This window comes from Dermacentor albipictus, chromosome 1 (genome assembly GCF_038994185.2).
Source record: "Dermacentor albipictus isolate Rhodes 1998 colony chromosome 1, USDA_Dalb.pri_finalv2, whole genome shotgun sequence".
In the NCBI taxonomy this organism is placed as follows: domain Eukaryota; kingdom Metazoa; phylum Arthropoda; class Arachnida; order Ixodida; family Ixodidae; genus Dermacentor; species Dermacentor albipictus.
The window spans coordinates 125,780,572-125,802,095 of NC_091821.1; the positions used below are offsets into that span (position 1 = coordinate 125,780,572).

Genomic DNA, 21,524 nt, shown 5'->3' on the forward strand with positions numbered 1-21,524 from the left:
TGCAGGAACACTACAATTGTTTGACCGGAAACGAGCTCACTAGATCGGCAAAAGATTGGCGAGATCACTAGATCGCTTTGCAAAAAACATACTCACCAAAGAGCATTTCCAACACGAGGAGATCCCTAGACTTTGCTTTCGTTCGCGTCGAAAGCACTGCTCGCACCAGCATAGTTTGCTTCTTCGAGAGGCCGGCTCTTCGCAATCGGCTCGTACATGTAGGGAGTAACGCCGAACTCCTCAGAAAAACGCAGTCTCTCTAAATTTTCCATTACCGTCTCAGAAAAACAGCACCAAACTACCTGGCACTGCGCTTCATGTGCAGCGGCAGCGGTCGGTTACTAGAGTTGACGTCACAAGGCGCACCGACCAATCACAGGCGGAAACGAGACGCATGAGCTGGGCGTGTCCGCTGTTGCACTTTTCGTCAAAATAAAATATATTTGCGCTTTCTTTCGCTCAATTTCGATACGATATTCGAACTCGGAGGGTTGAAAACCATTATGTACAGATGTTCACTCATTTTTTCTGGAAAACCTTTCAGCTTCCCTTTAAACAGCAGTTTTGTTTTAAAAGTAGTAAAGTGAAATCCTTAACTCAGTGGCCATTGAACATGTGTTTTGTATTCGCATAAACCGTACCAGCTTACTGCGTACGTATCGGTTACACGCAGTGTTTCCACTTTTCGTCGCGCAAACACAGCGGTGCGTCGTCTCACTCGGAGAGGCCAGGCAGAACAACAAAGCCTTAGAGATTGGAACAACGACCTCCAAGCGCCCTGTGCATTTGCAGGTGCAGCCACATTAACATCAACATTTCGGCGCAGTGCCAGAGACCGTTGTGGCGTCGTACAAACAAGGACTCACGTCACGTCGAAGCTCGGATGAAAAAGACGCTGGGTGCTCAGCATAGAAGAAGAATGAGACATTGTTCGTGCTATCGAATGTGATACGAAGAAGTCTGCGCTCGCATGCGACAGGGATCTACTGTTGACTACAGTGTGTGGCATTTAGAATGCGAAGAAATTGCTCGGCAGCACTGCTGTGATGATGATGATATGTGGTTTTTAATGGCGCAAGGGCCAGTTATGGCCAAAGAGCGCCATGACAAATGGTAGTTAAAGGATTTATTCTGAATGGCGTGGACAGTGAATTTATTATGGTAGGTGTGACATGGCTGTATAAGGGCCTAAAAACTTTCGCTGTAAATGACGTAAATACATAGCTAGTAAAATAATGACACTGATTAGTTATGGACGTGGACGATGGCAGTTGTGTTTTGATAAAAACATATGAAAACGAGACGACAGTTACACTAAATCACTAAATTATTTTCAGAATGTCGGTTTCAGCTAAGAAATCTAAAACTATTTGCAGTTTAAAAAGCGGTTCGTCACTGAGAAAAAATGCAGGGTGAAGTGGTATATTTTCCCGATATGCAGAAGGGAAATACTTTTTCCTCTCTGTTTCCATTGCAGGGCACTGGATAAGAACATGGAGGACCGTTAGGCTATCGCCGCACCTACTACAAGTAGGAGGATCCCCGCCAGTCAAGAGGTAGGAGTGAGTACTGTAAGTGTGTCCTATTCTTAATCGGCAAAGAAGTACTTCTTTGTACCGTGCTGTTTTGTCACTTATCCAATTCTGCAGTTTTGGTTTTATAATACGTAACTTATTCAATGTCTGTGTATCCCACTCTGCTTGCCAATGTTTCCTCAATCTACGGCGCAGAAAGGGCTTTAGGTCTGTGGCAGGAATGGGGATATTTCCATCTGTGTCGCTAAAACTCACTGACGTAGCGTTTTCGTCAGCAGCTACGTTGCCTTTTATACCTTTATGGCCAGGTACCCAGCATAGGGTAATCGCTTGGTTGCACATATACGCGAAGCACAACAAGCTATACAGCTCATTCAAAACTGGATTACCATGATTTCGTAAGCTAATTAGGGCTCTCACGACACTTAATGAGTCTGTAAATACAACAGCCTTAGCGATATTTCTGCGCCTTATGTTTTTAATAGCCGAAAGTATAGCGTACGCTTCTGCCGTGAAGATACTAGTGTGTGGGTTTAGTGGTCCAGATGTTGAAAATGAGGGTCCGAGAGCTGCGTACGCAACACCAGCAGGAGACTTTGAGGCATCTGTGTAATATTCGTCACAGGAATACTTCTCTTTAAGTTCTAGAAAATGCGATTGTATGTGGGCCTCAGGTGCTTGTTTCGATATTTCTAAGAAGGAGATGTCACATCTTATAGTCTGCCACTCCCAAGGCGGTGGAAGCCGTGTAGGAGCCATTAGGACATTGTGTAAAAGAGGGACCCCTGTGTTTTCTGAGAGCGCTTCCAACCGGAGGGACAGAGGAGGCCTTGTGGCCGGGTGGTTACGAAACAGCCTAGCAGTGGACAAGTCGCATATAGTGGGATGACAAGGATGTTTAACATCTGAGCTAACTTTCAGGACGTAGGAGAAAGTTAAATGTGTCCTTTGGTAGTGCAATGACCATTAGTTTGATTCGACGTAGAGGCTTTGCACAGGGCTAGTCCTAAAGGCGCCTGTAGCAAGGCGGATACCTAAGTGGTGAATAGGATCTAGCATTTTCAAAGCGCTAGGTGCGGCAGAATTATAGACTATTGCTCCGTAGTCCAGCCGTGTTAATATTAGGCTTTTGTAAAGTTTTAGAAGGCACCGTCTGTCGCTTCCCCAAGATGTACGTGATAAGAGCTTCAGCAGATTGATAGTCTTGAGGCACTTTGCCTTAAGGTACTTCAGGTGTGGCACAAAGGTTAGTTTACTGTCTAGAAGGATCCCTAAGAATTTGTGTTCACAGCTCACAGATAACCGTTCTCCATTGAGATTGATTACGGGTTCCGGCAGTATACCTCTCTTATTAGAGAACAGAACGCACGTACTTTTTCTCGGATTTAGCTTAAAACCATTTTCGTCCGCCCACTTAGATAATTTATTTATGCAAAGCTGCACATGTCGCTCACAGATACTTGGATTACATGATTTAAAACCTATCTGGATATCATCTACGTATACAGAATAAAACATATTACGTGGTATGGCAGTCTGGATGGAGTTCATTTTGACAATAAAGAGAGTGCAGCTCAGCACACCTCCTTGTGGAACACCAGCCTCTTGCGTAAATGGATGAGACAGAGCGTTACCAACTCTAACACGGAAAGTGCGATACGAGAGGTAACTCTGAATGACGCATAGCAAGTTGCCTCTAACTCCCATTTCTGACAGATCACGGAGGATTCCAAAGCGCCAGGTTGTGTCGTATGCCTTCTCCATATCTAAAAATACGGACAGGAAAAACTGTTTATGGACAAAGGCATCACGGATATTTGTCTCGATGCGGACAAGGTTATCTATTGTGGATCTACCCTCCCTAAAACCGCACTGTAAGGGATCGAGTATCTTGTTGCTTTCAAGAAAATGGATGAGGCGACGGTTAATCATTTTCTCAAATAATTTGCATATACAACTTGTCAGAGCTATAGGCCTATAACTGTCGGGTGAGGAAGGGTGCTTGCCCTCTTTGAGAATGGGGATTACGATTGCTTCTTTCCAGGCAATTGGAATGTAGCCTGCGGAGAACATAGAATTAAAGAGTGACAGCAGTGTTTCTTGGGTTTCAGGGTGTAGGTGTCTGATCATCGCATACATTATTCTGTCACTTCCTGGCGCGGACTTGTTGCAATAGTTCAGTGAGGCCTGGAACTCAGCCATTCCAAATGGACGATTGTATGCTTCATTGCATGAGCTGTTCCCACCCAATTTCATTTGTTCTGCTAGTCGCTTGTATTTTAGGAATGTATCTGTATAATGAGATGCACTAGAAATGTGCTCGAAATGTGCTCCTAGACAATCTGCCTGATCCTCAAGAGTGTCTCCTTGTGTACTTAATAAAGGTAAGGGATGAGTTTCGCGACCTTTTATTTTGTTCACCCTGTTCCAGGCTTTTCGTTCTTCTGTATACGAGTTAATGCTGCTGATGTAGTTTTTCCAACTTTCTCGTTTAGCGCGGCGGCGCGTTCTTCTACCTTGCGACTTGATCGCCTTGAAATTAATCAGATTCTCTGTGGTTGGTGAGTTACGGAGGAGGTTCCAAGCCTTGTTTTGCTTTTTCCTGGCTTCCCTACACTCCTCATTCCACCATGGGATACGTCGTTTCGAGGGCGAACCATTTGTTTGGGGAATGCATACCAATGCAGCCTCAATAATGAAAGCTGTTATGTACGCTACTGCGTCGTCTAAGCTAAGTTCAGAGATATCATTCCAGGGCAGCTGCGTTAGTTCGCGAAACTTTGTCCAGTCGGCTGAGTCGACTTTCCATCGAGGAAGATGTGCATGACAATCACTTTGTTTTTTAAGGTTTAGAACGATGGGGAAGTGATCACTGCCATAAGGGTTATTAATGACATCCCACTGGAGATATGGCACAATTGTACTAGACGCTGTGCTTAGGTCTATCGAAGAAAATGTTTTATGTGTAGGGCTGTAAAATGTTGGCTTTTTCTTGTTAAGCAAGCAGGAACTTGAAGTGAATAGGATGTTTTCAATAAGCCGTCCTCTCGCATCACAGCGCGAATCCCCCCACAGTGTGCTATGCGCGTTTAGATCACCGACGACAATGTAAGGGTGACGAAGCTCATCAATAAAGCTTTGAAATGTTGCGCTAGAGAGTTGATAACTTGGGGGGATATATACAGACGTGATGGTAACTAGTTTATTGAATAGAACTGCTTGGATAGCAACTGCCTCAAGAGGAGTTCGGAGTTGCAGTTGCCGACAAGCAACGCCTCTGTCTACTATTATTGCTACACCACCGGACGATGCAACAGCATCATCTCGGTCCTTCCGGAAAATAGCGTATTGCCTAAGAAAGTTTGTCTGCGTAGATTTAAGATGTGTCTCCTGAACACACAGCACCTTTGGATTGTATTTGTGTAAGAGTTCTTTGATATCATCGAGGTTGTGGATCAGGCCTCTCACGTTCCAGTGTAATATTTGTGTATCCATCTTGTTTGTGTTTATGTGCTGTGTGTCAAGAGATATCACTTAGGTTGGTTCAAGGGACCTTTCCAGGCCCCTTGATGCGGGGTATTTCTTTTTTGTTGGCGCGCTCCAGGGAGCAACGCCGTGCCTTCGGCGTCTCAGACGCCGGAGAAGTTTTTGTTACATCCATCGCCTCGTCAGAGGCGCTGGATGACGCCCGCTCAGCGGGCACGCGCGGGGGTTTTTCGGGCCTGTCTGTGCGAGCAGTGGCCCTGGGACCGGCAGGCTCGGAGGTCTGCTGGCCCTTCGTCGTAGGGGGCGGAAGAGCCGTGGCTGCTCCCACCAGGGGGGCTGATGGCGTAACCGCCGTCACACTCCGTGTGACTTGCGCGGCCGCCTGAAGATGTAGCGCTGCCCCCCGGCGCGCCACATCGGTGTAGGAAGGACTGGACTGATTTTGGAGTGCGAAACGCTTACGTGCCTCTGGAAATGATAGGTTCAGTTTTACTTTCAGTTCTATGATTTGTTTCTCTTTTTTCCAAGTAGGGCATGATCGAGAGTAGGCGGGGTGGTCTCCTTCACAGTTGGCACAATGGTTTGTTGATGTACAGATGTCCGAAGCGTGTTCAGAAGAACTACACTTCGCACAATTAGCACGTCCTCTGCAGTTCTGTGACCCATGCCCAAAGCGCTGACACTTGAAACATCGACGTGGATTTGGGATATACGGTCTCACGCGAAGCTTACAGTAACCGGTTTCTATTGTTTCAGGTAGGTTGCAGGTTCCGAAAGTAATGATTATGTGTTTGGTAGGAATTTGCTTGTCATCGTGCCTCAATGTTATTCTTTGAACTTTGACTACGTTTTGGTCTTGCCATCCTTCAAGCAGTTCGCTTTCGCTCAGTTCAAGGAGGTCATCTCCTGAGACGACCCCGCGCACTGTGTTCATTGATCTGTGTGGGCCCACTGAGACGGGAATTTCCCCAAATGCTACAACTTTCGACAGTTTGTCATACTGCACTTTGTCGCGGAGTTCCAGAAGAAGATCGCCACTTCCCATCTTCGTTACTTTATAGCCTGGGCCAATTGCTTCAGTGAGAGATTTAGCTACAACAAATGGTGAGATCATTCTGACTGTTTTCTTATCGTTCTGACTATGTACAACGTGGTATTTTGGGAAAGATTGTTTTGGCTGCATAAAGAAAGTGAAAGTCTCATCGGTGCGCCCCCTCTTCAGAGAGCGATCAGGTAGCGGAGGAAAGTTATTTGCCATATAGAGCAGGGAAATTCGGCGGCGATGGTGGCCACCCACCACCGAGCCCAACAAGGGGACGCTACAAGGTTGGAAGAATACCTGCAGACGCCAGCCATGCATCGCCGCTATAACCTAATATATATATACCCAAGGGAGGATATATTACACACGGTTAACCCTAGCCGCCAGGAAATACGGAAGTAATAAGAAGTGAAGAGAACACTGGAAAGATGGAAAAGTGGGAGAGAAAGACGAAGATACGAGAGGAGGACAGGAAAAGGCGACTGCCGATTTCCCCCGGGTGGGTCAGTCCGGGGGTGCCGTCTATGTGAAGCAGAGGCCAAAGGGGTGTGTTGCCTCCGCCGGGGGGCCTTAAAGGTCCAAACACCCAGCATCGGCTCAACCCCCAGGATCCCCTTTTCCCCAGACACGGCGAAGCCGCGCACGGCTACACGCGGGAGGGTCCAACCCTCGTGTGCTCGGGTACGTGGTGGCGCAACACACCAAACGCCTGCTGACGCAGACGCCCCTGCGGGGAGCACTGCTGTGACCGTAAAGAGGTGTCAGCTACGAGGTTCGACTTTTCGCCATAGTTGCCTCTGTTGTTGCCGAAGTGTCGACTAGCGACAGTGATGAGGATGACATGGAAAGCGTCAACACGGGCGATTCAGGCCAGACAGTGGCAGAAGCTGCACGTTACGTCAGCCTCATGAATGCAATTGTTGTGACGAGAACAGCACCCCGCAATGAAAAAGGTGCCCCGCGACTTGTGCAGCATTACTGCGCGCGTGCACGGAGAATACATAACGCCAACGAGGAATCTGTCATGAGTGTTTGCCGAGAAGAGGGGGGCTGGCTGAAAAGCTAGCTCGCAGCTTCAGTAAGTTCGAGGCCGCTGTCGCCGCTGCTAGGCCGCCATGGCATCAAACGAAAATAACACTTTAGTCGTGCGAAGTGAATAAATACTGCATGTTTTTTCCCCCTTTCATCACACTCTCTCCGAGTTCCGTTTTTGACAGGTAAGTGGGTGATCTCATGCTATTTCGGTTAAGCAGTACTACCGTTTAGTACGTGCTTTTTCCGAGCTCTGGCCAACTATGGTTTAACGAGGTTTCACTGTATTCGTCCTGTGAGAGAAAAAAAAAAAAAAATCCAGTTTCAATAGGAAGGTGGATATACCTTAGATATCTTTAAAAAGCAGAAAATCTAGGGACTTTACACGAAGTAAGGTTTGTAGGTTTATCGGTGTCTCGCACACTCAATTATACATTAAGGAGTACTGACACAAAAATTTCGATCTGTTTTTTTTTCTGCTTTAATAAGTAGCTAATGACCCAGTAATCAAGGCACGAAACCTCATTTACTTCAGAACACGACAGGTAATTACTTGGAGTCTTGTTTGTAGCAACCAGTCCAAGTTTCGGTTTCAGAGAGCAACAAGATGGGTGGGAAAAAGAATAAACAATGCTGGCCACGTGATCGCAAAAACATCTGACGTATACTCTGACACACATGCTGGAGCATGAGCTTTGTGTTGCTAATTCGTCTGCTACACCTGCACATGCTTTGCGATGTTCTGGTCACCACGGTCATTTTCATCGTCCAGCGGCGACGATTTCCTAGAGGCGGGTGTCCCCCCCTTGCCCTTGTATGCTTGTTCACGTTATTGCACGTTCACTCCCTCCCCATCTCCCTTGCGGAGAAGGAACGAGCAGCCAGGACCACCGCCATGTTTTACGTAAACTATGTAAACCATGCAAAGACGGTAACATTAAATCTGAGAAATAGCATGCGTATGCTAAATGCTATGGGTCGTTAAGCATTTTGCACGTGTACATTTCGAACTCGCTATTCCGCTAAGCCCACTATTATGCTGAAGAAGTAGCAGTTTCACCTGAAAGGCGAAGCATTGATTGCGATAGCAAATTAGTGCACAGCTATACGAAATAAGGATAGTGGTTTTATTGCTGCAGTGGTAGAACAGCCATTTCATCTTTCAGCGCAGGTCCTGGTGCAGGCAAAAAGCCAATTTAGTGCAGCGGCAAGCACTTTTGGCACAAGGTCCAAAGCATGTGTGCTTACCATATACCATGCAAATTTAAACTGATATAGTCTATATGTTGCGGAGATGGGTTTGCTCGAGGCTTCTCACGAGCACAGTCGGGAAAGGACGCGATGCCCCTTCACACCACGACTTAAAGGGTGCAACGGCCGGGTTTGTCGACACGGAGTGGAGGAATGGAATGAACGTTTATTGTAAGAAACAGCGAGAAAGTGTCCTTTCTAAGCCCTAGGTGGGCGGCTCTCTTAGTCCAGAAAGCCGTTGGCTAATGCTGCAGCCCGGGCCCGGTCCACCAGACTTCGCTGATCTTCCAGGCTCTGTGCCTTTAACATTGCCTCCCACGATACGGAGTGGAGAATTAATTCCTTATGTACCACACCTATAGGGCATTGTTAGCCCGCTAACGATGGTTTAAAATGCCAGTTTTGAGTGTTGCCGTGTTAAGGTACCTTGTTTTATAGCTTGTGGTTCCGCTTCAACAACAAAATTAGTATTATATGTTTCACTGAATGTGCTGTGTGAACGTGTATATAATGAGCTTGGTGGTGAAGGTGTGAGCTTTGCCTAATTATGTCAATTGATCTCCAAATATGCGCTTATGGGTCAGGACACATTAGCAGTGCATGGTGTGGTTCACGAGCTTGTTATAGCAGGTCAAGAAACGAGCACAACAATGTCAGCATTCAAAGGCGAGTTTCTATGACGTGCTTACGTAGCCGAATGTGCGAACAAGCATCTGCATTTACGGGCGTACAGTGTACTGAAGTCTGTCGGACTTCAGCAACAGCCCATATTACTGCTGTGACTTCTTACACTTTACAGTGGAAGATGAACCGCTTATCACCATGGTATTCCACAGGCTGGTGTAAAAGCATAATCGCATGTTGGCGATTTTGACACCGTTCATGAAGATGCGCAGGCCTGAAACTGCAACAATCAAGCTGGAAAGCTGGACATCTGGCTTACTGCTATTCGTTGCTCCTTCGACCAGTTGATTCTAGACAACTAGAAAATGTTGCTGGTAAAATGGTGTGCTAGCTAATATGACTAACTTTTCCGCATTTCCAAATGACGGTGACGTCATCACAAAAAAGCTTCCCCTTCTGTAATTAGGGGTGTGATCAAACTCTCGAAGTTACGCGCTTGAATAGTTGCGATTGCAACAATTTGAACAGAATGCAGCTCAGCGCCATGTTCCGTTGACGTTTCACGCCCAGCGCACTTCGTTAATTTCGCATTCTTAAAAGGCTATGTCCCAGATGCAAGCTGCATGCAGTCAACTTGATTACAAAACAACCACAACAACGTGCGAATGCACCGTCTGTTTATGCAGCTCGGCGACGAAACGAGGGCGTTTCCCACAGATGGCATAAGCTTTGCGTTCTTGCAGCTGCATACATAGTAGGATATAACATACATATATGTATGTAGGATAGTATGATAGTATGGATATGTATGTAGGATAGTAGGATATAACATACATGGTTATGTACATGCGTAGATAACCGAAAATGTGGGCACCTGTGCCGAGGCACCACTGCGCCGCGTCGCGGCCGAGCTTCACTGCATACCCCGCATAAAACTCTTTAGACGGGACTGCTTCCTTCGATGGTGATGATAGTGTGCTGTTTTTGACTTCAGTTTTGCTAGCTGCAAAGCATCGACGGAAGGAGGGTTTCGCTCTTATACATGCTTTGGCGCAGGCTTGGCGCAATTTTCCGCTAAAATGCCGTTTTGGTGCAGGATGGTGCAAAGAACTGCTCTCGGCGCAGTTTGTGCAATTAGCACAGCTGTTCCACCATTGCGGCAGTATAAACTTGTAACATAGGCATAGTAACTAAATTAACAAGCATAGTGTCACGTGTGCGCAAGCTAACATAAACACATCTCACTTGACCGCAGAAACTCACTGTCAAAACGCTGCAGTGAGGAAGTGCGGCAACAGCAACGAGCGAATTGACTTTCGTGCAGCCGCTAGCATCAACATGTACACTGTGAAAAGACCGTGCAGCGCGAACTTTGTCCCCGTCGTAGATGGCTTTCAAAATACAGCGGCCAGGCCGGGCGTGCGCGGCCGCCTGGGCCGCCCGGAGTAGAATGCACCCTCACTCCCTACCTTCCCCTTGAAGCCTTGCGCGCCGCGCAAGGCGGCACACTTCCTCCGCACTTTCCATTCTTTCCAACGCTAAACTAAAGCTGTCTATTACCTCCAAGAAGGACGCGCCTGAGGATAAAATGCGTGTGCTAGGAAGAGAAGGCAGATAGGCATACGTTCCCCCCCCCTCCCCCCAGAGCATGTTAGATCATTTTACTGCGCTTCACTTCCTCCTTATCCCTCTTGTGCAGATGGAATTGTCAGCTTCCGTGTTTCTGCTGTTAGATACGGGACCATTTCCTGAGCCAACTTCGAGTTCACCAGACCACATCGAATCGCACCACAGCTAATTAAGGAGTGCAGAAGCACGGATACCACATTCCCGAGGCGCGGCACGTGCAAACAAGTTGGCGTCCCCCTCCTTGTGTGCCGCAGGTGGAGCTATTCACTGCTTGACTCTTCCCGAAAGTGAAGCGAGAGCCTGGCACTGTTCCAGGTAACTTGGGTCCAGGAGGCAAGACGGCTGTAAGGCACCGTGAAACCCTGTCCACCTTGGTCCGCTGTCGCCCCCATCCGCCTATTGTGACGGCGCATTGCAAGTCAGCAAGGCAAGACCGCAGGGAGAAGTAAACCCTCGGACAATGGGGGACCAAGCAGCGACCCTCTCCGCCGGGTGTGACACCATCGCACGGGCGCCTACTATTGGCCGAAAATGACGACACCTGAGCGGGCTCGCCGATTGGCCGAAAATGGCGTCACCTGAGTGGGCTCTCTCATTGGCCGAATGTGACGTGTCTTCGAGACACCGAAGGGCTTAAAAGACTCAGACCGGGAGCAGCATAGAGCATTCCTTGATTCATCTCTTTCGAGCTTCTTGCGACAGCCCGCAGCATCCGAGTTGCCGCCGGCCCGTAATGACTCTAAGACTGTTAGTTGACTCTCACTGTAAATAATGTAAATAAACCTTCCAAGTGTTTCATCCCGAAGTCCTCAACTCATACACTGCAAGCACTGCTTGCACCGCGCGGCCTACTCCGCAAGGTATGCGAGTGATATCATTATGCAAGTAAATACGGTACATGGTTTTCAATGCAACTAAGATCGGGAAATTAAAATAGTTTGTTACACTGGGAATTTTGTTCAACCGAGGTTTGTTATATTGAGGTTTGACTGTATTTGGTATTCCCACACCCCTAATAGATTGTTTTAATTGTTTTGAGCATTTTGTTGATTTCCACTCTAGTAGTCTACAGTGGAATCTTGATGATACGATCACGGCTAATACGAATTTCTGGATGATAAGAATTTTTCTGTGGTGCCGGTCGAGCCCCATTACTTTCCAACGCGCTAGAGAACAGTTGTTACGAAGCAATTTTCGACCCGCATCGGTTGATACGAATATTTCCAAAGACACTTTGGAAATTTGAAAGTGTGCTTGGCGAAGGCCAGACACTGCTGCCGTCTGTGCTCCGCTTCCCTGGCTTTACTGTTCGGTGAAATGGCCGGTCGCTGCTGCCGTCTGCGCTCCAATTCATCCGCTTTGGTGTTCGGCGATATCGCCTGTCGCTGCTGCCGCTTGCGTTCTGCTTCCCTGCCTTTAGTACCCGCCGATCTAATCAGTCGCTGTTGGCGGTTCCGTTCTGCCTCCCTTGCTTTCGCATCTGGTGACATGTTCATTCGTCGCACGCGCATTCGCTCCTTGTTCTTCTGGCGTTTGATGTTGGGGGAATCCGGCGTCCGCTGCCGCTTCTAGAACTGCTTGGCGCGCAATCACTGGGTCCCTTCGGAGCTACGGGTCTCACTCGACTGCAACGAGACGTCTGACAAAGGAGCGGCGGTGCAGCTGCCACCGCCGACGCCCGTGCGCTCGTTCTACCGCTACTGTGTGACGTCACAGTTGCTATGCGCAGCTGCGCCCCCGACTGGCGCGCCGGTTGCTAAAGAGGGGAGGAGGTTGCACCGCTGCACGGAGAAGAGGCCACAGTTGGCACCATTCCAGCGCATGGACGGATGCGACCGCGAGCCCCACCGATGGCAGTGAAAGAGAACAGCGCACAGTTACGCGATTTCTCCCTCTCTCTTTTGGTGCGGAGGCGCGGACGTGGCACCGGACAGCGCGGAAGCCGCGACTGGGCGCGAAGAGTTTGAAGCGGTGGCACTTTTGTTGCTTTTCCTCCTTTTCCTCCTTCTCCGCGTGCCATTCGACAGAGTGGATGCTGTGCTTCTAGCCGTGTTCTTGTCTTTGACGTGGGCAACAGCGAAGGACTACCACCGGCGGTAAAACGCTGCATGCGCTCGAAGTTCTGAGGCGTGCTATTTCATCACGCCACGGATGAAATCAGCGACGACGCGTGCACGCGTTTTTATGGATTTGAACAAAGTCTGCTAATTGACCTGACAAAGAAAAAGAAGCAGAAGGACTTCGGAGACTTTTCCTTCAAGAAATAAATGCTTTTTACGTACGTGTGCCTGAGTGAATTCACCTCTCACTCTTTAATTTAGCTAGATTTAATTGTTTGGATGATACGAATTTCGGCTAATACGAATATTTTTTGTGACCCCATGAGATTCGTATTATCAAGATTCCACTGTACATGCATTAAGTGGTGGTTGTGGTTTATCTTGCTTCCTACAATGGTGGTTCAAGTACATTTTGTAAACATGTTTAATTCCAAGGTTTTTAAACCATACATCTGAGCATTCGATGTGACTTCCATGTGTATAAAACATTGTTTCTCAATAAACTTCCCGAGTTATGAGTTTATTGCCTGTTCAGTCAATTGTCTTTTTTTCCTTGTTTCTGTTTGCAACATTTTTTTTTTTAGATTGTAGTGTGGGATTGCCACACTAAGCTGACCTTGGAAAGGTATGAAGATCAGTTCTTAGCAGAGCCAGCACTGCATTGCTACAGGTTGCCAAATCCTACTGCAAGCCCACAAAGGCAGCCTGCAGTAAGTGGGCTAGCATGTGGCTTTGATGCAGGAAGAGATGACTGAGAGGCAAATTTTTTGTAACGGAGTGAACGAGATACCATATATGCAAGTGCCCAGCATGCAAAGCACTAGGGCCCCTTACCAGAATCTGGAAGCTGCTGGGCCAGCTCATACTCGTCAGGGTCGCCCTCTAGGCCATGCTTCTCCAGGGCATTACGCACCACTGTTGGTGTATGGTCCCCATTGCTGAGCTGCACATCAATAACACGTACTGTCGAGATGGCAGCTATGCATATGGTGATGCTTTCTACGGGCAAATGTATAAGCCTACTGCAACAGCACCAGCTACAACAGGGACAAGCAAATAGAACACAGGACAAGTTAAGTCTTTGAAGCTCGTCCCTGTTGTAAAGTGGCACTGCTGAATTATGGAACCTGCTCAATTTGCAATCCTAATAAAAGACATTATGACATACCAATATGCTCTTGTAAAGTGTGGTGCCTTGGTTCATGCCAGTTGGACTGCCCTGACCTGCTGCCAGTGTAGAATCCAGGCTGACTCTGATGACCTTTAAGTCTGGATCATGAGGTGGTGTAGGTGGTGGGCATGCACTCATCATGCTCTGCAGATTTCCAGTGCTTTGCCATGGGCGCTGCTGGGTCCACTGCAGTTATTTTAAAGCCGAGGGGGTCCTTATGTACAAATATCAGGGGTGTGCATTGGGTTATGTGTGGCTCCTATCATAAATGACACTTTTCTAGGTTATATTGATAGGCAACTAGAGGGTCACCTTGCTAAGCTTTCCAGTAATGTTTTCCACTATGTCGATGAAATCATGACGGTATTCAGGCAGCACGGCATGAGCTTTGATTTTACATTCGAAGTTGCTGAAGATTATCAACTGCAGTTTCTAGACCCGAGATTACACTTTGGCAAAAATCGTGTCAGCAGAAAATATGATCCCAGGTCTGTTAAGCCCATTTTGAGCTATAAATCCAGTCATTCTAAGGTGCTGTGCTAAAGAAGTTGTGCTTTCATATGTCCAAGGCTGCCTTTTCCGATCAGGTCAGTTGTTCACTGGATGCTGGTTACCCTGAAGTGATTATTTCATCTGTGTGTCAAAGTATGGTTCGAAGCATCAAGAGCGTAAATGACACAGGTGGTAAAACTAAATTAAAGGGAAAAAAACACAGTAGTACCGTATGTACACAAGTTGGCGCATGGGCTTAAGAATGTCGGTTGAAGGTACGGCATTGATGTTTGTTTTTCTGCGAAACATAAGTTAGGTCACGCCCAATAGTTGACAATAAGCTGAAGGATAAGCAGGTAAAGGGAAAGAGCACTGTCAACCACGTGAATGGGCACATCATTTGTGTTAAGCAGGTTGTGTATGCCATTCCATTATCTTGTGTTGGGGTACGCAGGACAACTGAAGCACGGTGTGAATGTTCGACTTGGGAAGCATTGCAAAGTCGTGTGGTTACCACCCCATTTTGAAATAACTAAGGTAATTTATAAACATGCAAGCCAATTGACAAGAGAAATTTCTGAGGCTTACAATATTAAGATTAGGGACAAGGCGTGTATCAGTGAACTGCCTATCGCTTTTCACGACAAGAAATTTCGTTACTTTTGTCACTCTTGAATATGCATAAGTTCGTCACAGCTGCCTTGATGCATCTCTGTCTCATGCATATCAAAGTTTTTAAACTGGCACCTATAGATATGTTAGACGTTTTTTCAGTAAAACATCAGTCGAGAGTCAGTGCCGTGTTGTCATTTTTACCTTCCTTTTGTCCCTGTCTTGTGTTGCACTGTTACGAACCTTACAATGAATCCTAACCAACTGGCCCAACTTAGTCTTGATTTTAAAGGTAGATGACTGTCCTAGCTCTGAAACCTTTCATGATGGACAAAAATACACAAAACATGAGCAACGGTTCAAGGCACTTTAACACGCAAATGTATACATGCACACACACAAACAAAGTAACATTTTGCATTGTTATAACAAAAGTGGGCACATGTACGACTGACAGCAATAAAGGATGAAATAAGCCGCAAGTTGCTAAATATGACATAAAAAATGAAAGGAAGTATTCTTGAGCTTCATATAAAATGCAAGTTGGGCCAGCTCTCACTTGGTGTAAGAGTTGTTCTGATAAAATACTTGAGCACATGTACCTTTCTAGGCTACCTTAGCTTCAAAGGTATGCAAGAAGATAATTAAATGTATACAAAACTAAACAGCTCACCCCATTTCGACGTAAGCTTTCTTGAGAGCCACCACTCTGGGGCTGGCTGCTAGTGCTGGTAAGCGATGCTGTGTCCCCATCAACGGCATTGCCTGAAGAACTGCAGTGGAGAAATGACCGCAGAGCTTTGATCACTGAGAAATCTCATTTGGAAGCTCATCTGTAGCTTTCAGCATTAACATTTTTCAGACTAAGCCACAAAAGAGCATAAATTAAGAGTTTATCAGTGCTTTGAAGCAACACAGTAGTGCAGCAATTGTAGTTGGTACACTTATTTAGTACAGTTTGCTACAAACAACTCTAATTTTTTGCTTATTTAACTTTCGTTGCTTTTACGGGATTAAAGTAAGCCTCAGCCAGTTTTTGAATTTTCATTCAAATCTTTTCTTGCCATTGTCAGGGATGGAAGCAGCCGAGCGAGTTTTGTAGCAGCTCTGGAGGCAGCAAATGTGACACATTAAAGCAGGTTTGGAGCATGAATTGTATATTTTGCAGCAGTAGATACGCGCTTTGGAGTAGCTTTGTAAAGCTCAACATGAGTAAAATTCATATCATGCTCCTCATTTGACTTCGCACAACACTATTAAGTTACGGAAAATCAGTTCTGTGGAAGCCCGCAAGGTGGAGGAAGGTTCATGGTAGGCAAAAATTCTCATCCATCCAACTGTAGCCATGAATGTAGAAAAGAAACCCATAAGGGTTTCTCAGAAATCACAGGTTACCCACCAGATGTACCCAACTAAATGTGGCTAATAAAAATATAACCGTGGGCTTTATGCAAAGAGCACCCACTGTACGTTGATAGGATGCTAGATGCAATTTTTTGTTGTTGTGCACAAGCAGCAAATAAGTTTAAATAGCTAACATTTATAAACTTATTTATTCAATAATGATGCCAATGCAAAGGTTATGGAGGACGTCGAGAAATGACCGATAAGAGGATATAAAGTAACCTATAGGTCTTGTGTGGTCCTTTCTTCCGGGCAAAAAAGAAACCCGTGAAACTAAAAAAGAATTTCATATGACAACACATCCCCACACTAATAGTATCAGCAGTCTTAGACGTAAATGTCATCGTCTAGTACCCTTACACATGTGTCAACCAGTCTTGTATCGGTTTCGATTTCTGAACTGTCAGAAGATTGAGTGACTGAGTTGGATAGGAACTGAATATGTGGGCGAAAAGCTGCTGACAAATCAACAGCGTGGCTGCTCGGTCACAGTGCCCGTATTTAATGAGGTTTTCGGTAAGATTGACGCTACCTTTGGCATGCCAAAGCATTGTCACATTCATAGTATACTTTAAAAACGGTAGGCGACCCTCTGACTTAGGTGTCTCTTAGTGGCACTCTCACCTAGGTGTTGGTGTTTGTAAGGTTAAGTGGGCGAAGGTCTTTCCCCCTGGCATGATATGTGGGTGAGGACCGAAAGAGGGCGAGGAGGAAGCACAGCGCGCGTCACCTGGCAGGGCACAGCCCCCTAGTGAGTGGTGCACTAAGCGCACCATACATGCCCTCTTCGGTGCCGACACCGGAGCATGTAACGAGCGTGCACACGCAGCTGTTGTGAGCAAGCGAGCGAGCAAGCGATCAAGTGCACGTCGGGAGAGAAGCAACAGAGGAGGGAGTGACGTTACATCTGCTCTGCTAGGCAGACGTCTATGCCAGGCAACTGATTTCCATTAATTAGCTGGTTAAACATCATGCCACCTTCCTGTGTGTGAAGCCGTTACTTCCGCTTACAACTTGCGGGTTCTCAGAAATTTTGCCAAAGTCGTGCTCACGTGGCGAGTCTCTAAAGTTTACAATTCTGTGCTTTGGTGTGCGGTAATCAGTATTTCCTAATCTAATTATTCAAGACATTTCAGTATTAAACTTGTAACTAAACTTATGTTCTGATATATCTATAATGAAGCCCATGAATTTTGTGCTGTACAATATTTTCCCCATTTTTTGTATTTTTCTTTTCTGATTTGTTTTTAATTTCATCCCCAGTCGTCTCAGGAAGTGAACTGGAAGTTCTGCCCAAAAAACAAGAGTGTCATTCGATGCTCATGCCACTAAAAATATATATTGCAGGCTTTCGTTGTCCTTAGAAAAAGAGTTCGCATGAATCCTAGGTAGATTTAAGCCCACAAAGCAAAACACAATTTCACATCAAAGAAAATTAAAATAATGACATTTATTTCTGGTCATATAGAGTATATTTGTGTGAAGAAAACTGAAATAATTAAAAACTAGTTCGTATCGTAAATATTTTTGTGAACTATCCACAACTGAAAACTCCCTTTAGCATATAAAGAACACCAGTATGGGCTCTACATTGGGTTTCCGGCACTTCAATCAGAGCATTTAACCGTCAACTTCAGCCTATAAAAAATGATACGTTGGCTTTGTGGGGTTAAATGCCATTATTCGTTATTGCTCAACGTCCTCTACAACTTTTTCATTGATGTCTCGTCAATTAGGTAGGTTTACGAAGTTAGCTAATTAGGTAAATGTATTCATGGGCAATGAACAAGCAATATTAACAGTGACAACCATGAACAACCCCCATCAACATACAGTGAATGCCGTTCGCAGTGCCCGGTGTCAAGGTTTAATTCTTGGTGACATTCAGTTGGAATTATAGCATACTGAAGAAAAAGAGTGAAGTTCCCTGGTCATTGTATGTTTGCCAGTATTTCACATCGCTTGCCTAGAGAAAAAAAGAAGCGATATTTTTGAAAATAATGAAGCGTTAAAAATGTTCATTGACTTTCTGATCTGCGTTGTTGACCAATACTTTGCACAATCTCAATTACTGTCTTCTTCACGGTTCCACCACAGACCCCATAAAGCCAACAAAAAATGGCAACCAATATTTTGGATGCCAAACGATAAAGTATCAAAATGTTTGAACTCGACATGATCAAATCACGTTGCTGTGAATGCAATTTCACATTTTCGCTGAACTTTAATGGCCACCATTTGGGCACTAGAGTTGACTAAAACCGAAACTTCACATCCTTAGTGTGCGTTCTGTGGCGGCAAAAACCTGATTTCGTGTGGTGTGGTCGTGTGGGAAATAGTGTAGCTGGAGTCTAAATACGATTCGGTTGCTATCAGATATTTGCGGCCAAGAAGTTTCATGAACTGAGCAAGTGGGTAATTTGTCAGCGTACAGCATCCTGGCAGCCGGTTGTGGCGTGCATGAAATTTGGAATGTCGCTCCTTAATCGACGCAGATTTACCAACAAAAATGCGCAGTAAAATGTGTAACAAAACTGTTCAGTTGCATTCATACAGATGAGAGCATGGCTTTCCTTCCCTGTTTGCCCTATAAAAAAGAGTGCCAGTTCAAACCAGCTGGCCCACATAGTATGCAACCACATAAGACTTTTATAAAACATTCGTAATGCAATGTATAGCACAATACGATTTTCATTTCCGTGCGGCCATGTTACAATTCGCTATCAAACAATCCAAAGACGCCGACGCTGAAACAGATTACTTAGGCTTGGTTTCCAGGGCTAAATGCTAGGCACGCATAACTACGGCTGTGGGGTTGCCGCTGAACACACACATCCTGCTAAATTCAATTTCATTCGAAATCAGTGTTTTGGCACAAGATGGTGCAAGTGGCACAAAACTTCCATCCCTGAATTATGCATCACTCAAGCAAAGCACAATGCTCACAAAACTCTCAGAAGTTTCCCTTGAGATTTTATTTGTGTAAAGTGATTGCAACCTTGGCTAGTTCTGGCTGCTATCGTTTAAATGCAGCTGTACTGGAAATGAAAGATACGAATGTAACAAAAAAAAGTATGACTGTTCTTCCACATAGAAAACAAGAATAAAAATAGTATGTACAACTTTCCTTCATCTAGGATAAATTTAATGCGTTTCACAGTCTCTCAGATACAGTTTATGCTTCGCCATGCAAAAATGATGCAGGATGAAACTGTGGATGCGCAACTAAAAAATGCAGTTCACTGCATTGCATATGCTCCTTCAGGTGCGACGACAAACAGGAGCTATAATTCTGATTAACTAGGTGATAAAAGAAGTGGGGGCATCGGCAGTTAGGGTGTTTTTGTTGTTGCTCTTGCGCTTTTTTTTCTCGTTACAGACGACAAGAGGGGGAAGAGGAGGGTGGAGTTGGTGATGTGGAGGCCACAGGGCATTGTTCATAAACCTGCAATGCAGCCCATAAAGTTATTCTGAAGCAATAACTCAGTGCCCCTTGTACGCCGACGAAAAGAAAAACATGGCATTTTCTGAGAAAACCAGTAATAGCTACAGAAGGAAGAGTTCACCCGGTAAACCAGGCAATATTGAAAAGAAAACCGAAAATGTCAGAAAAATTCAACTGCAATGAGTCTGCAGGAACCCTCCTGCCTTCTTTACATAAATGGTGCCAGCACCGTCATTGCCCATATCTTAAGAAAGGAAGGTCTCAGAGTTAGTGACACACTCATGAACACCTAAACTGCTTAGTCCCATGACCATCTAGCAAGACGGAAAGCCTAGGACATTGTCTACAATATTTCATGCGTGAATTGCCCAGTCATGTACACCTCCAAAACAAAAAGCTTGAATGAAAGAATCTAGCAACATAATTGTTGCAGTTTCACTCAACGGCAAAGCACTGACAACTATAGCACTGCAGGTTTTTATATGCCCAGGCTTACCCACGCTCTCCCACCTGCACCCTTCTAATATAACCCATGTGATCCATGTGACCATAGATTACAGTCTCAAGGATTGACCCAGTTTTCATAACATATTTCCCTGACTCTAACGTGCCCCTGATTCTAATGCGCCCCAGAATCTAACTTGCACCCTATTTTTGTGGGTTTAAAGTACCAAAATGAAAGCGCACCTGAATGTAACATGCCTCAGATTTATAAGAAAATATAGTATGCCCCCCACATTTGTGAACAGAAAAAATAAGATGTGCAGAATTTACCTTTACAGAAGGCAATTTTTTTAAAAAGTCGCTTTCATAACAAAAGCGGCCTGTTGTCACAATTTGCTCTTCATTAAACACAGATGCCAAGCACACAGGGGCCGTACCCTCCCACAATCACATTTAGAGCTACTTCTATCACTCTCACGAGAGTTTACGCGACTCTGCATCGTACTTGTCAAAGTATGCGGCCGACAGTCTTCATGGCACTGTGTGCAGATGGAGAGCTTGACATAGCTCTAGAAACATTGGCGGCCATATATGCCGATACATTCAGTGCCAGGTTGTGAGAAATCTCACGAAAGTGATAGCAGTCTCTCCAGAAGTGATTGACTGCAAATACCACTCCAGATTGCAGTCTAGCGAAAAATGAACCGACAACTACATTTAATATGTACTGCCACCGTCTTGTTATGGCGATCACGCAACCACTGATGGTAGGTTGTTGCCAACGCCACAAATGAAATTTTGGTTTCATATCCAATTTTAATTCGCAGACAATTTCCAGACCCATTTCCTCAGGAAAAAAAGGTGCGCATTAAATTTGGGTAAATACAGTACACCATTTCCAGTATCACCCCAGTTTGCATTTTTTTTTGCACTGTCTTCGGGATCGGCCCCCTTTACACAGTGAGAAACCGACCAAGCAGACATGCCAAACCTCAAGGAGAAAGGCAAAAGAAAGCTTTGATTTGAGTAAACAATTTATGTACTTGAAGGTAGACATTTGTGGTGAAAGAAGCTACTGCTTATAAAAATAATGGCTGAAACTTCATGACAGAACACAGTACCATTGCTCAGAAGCACTCAGAAGACACAGGCCACAGAAGTGGTTTTGACAAAACTCTCGTACTTAAAACACACGCTGAAAACAACTTTTGCTGGAATCCAGGCACATACACAACACACCTAACAACCTTAACCGCTCAAAGGGCAATCATACGATTTTGTATATCCACATTACATA

General features: G+C 45.5%; 1 protein-coding gene across 1 annotated transcript in view; it reads right to left on the reverse strand.

Annotated features, from left to right (window-relative positions):
* The window catches only part of Rgl (Ral guanine nucleotide dissociation stimulator-like), a 144,812-nt gene that overhangs the window by 14,178 nt on the left and 109,110 nt on the right, over nt 1-21,524 (reverse strand). Inside the window, exons 11-13 of the mRNA XM_065451159.2 lie at nt 15,608-15,707; nt 13,828-14,016; nt 13,494-13,602 (exon numbers count right to left, since the gene is read on the reverse strand). Coding sequence (XP_065307231.1) covers nt 13,494-13,602; nt 13,828-14,016; nt 15,608-15,707 — 398 coding nt within the window. The remainder of the gene's footprint in view (nt 1-13,493; nt 13,603-13,827; nt 14,017-15,607; nt 15,708-21,524) is intronic.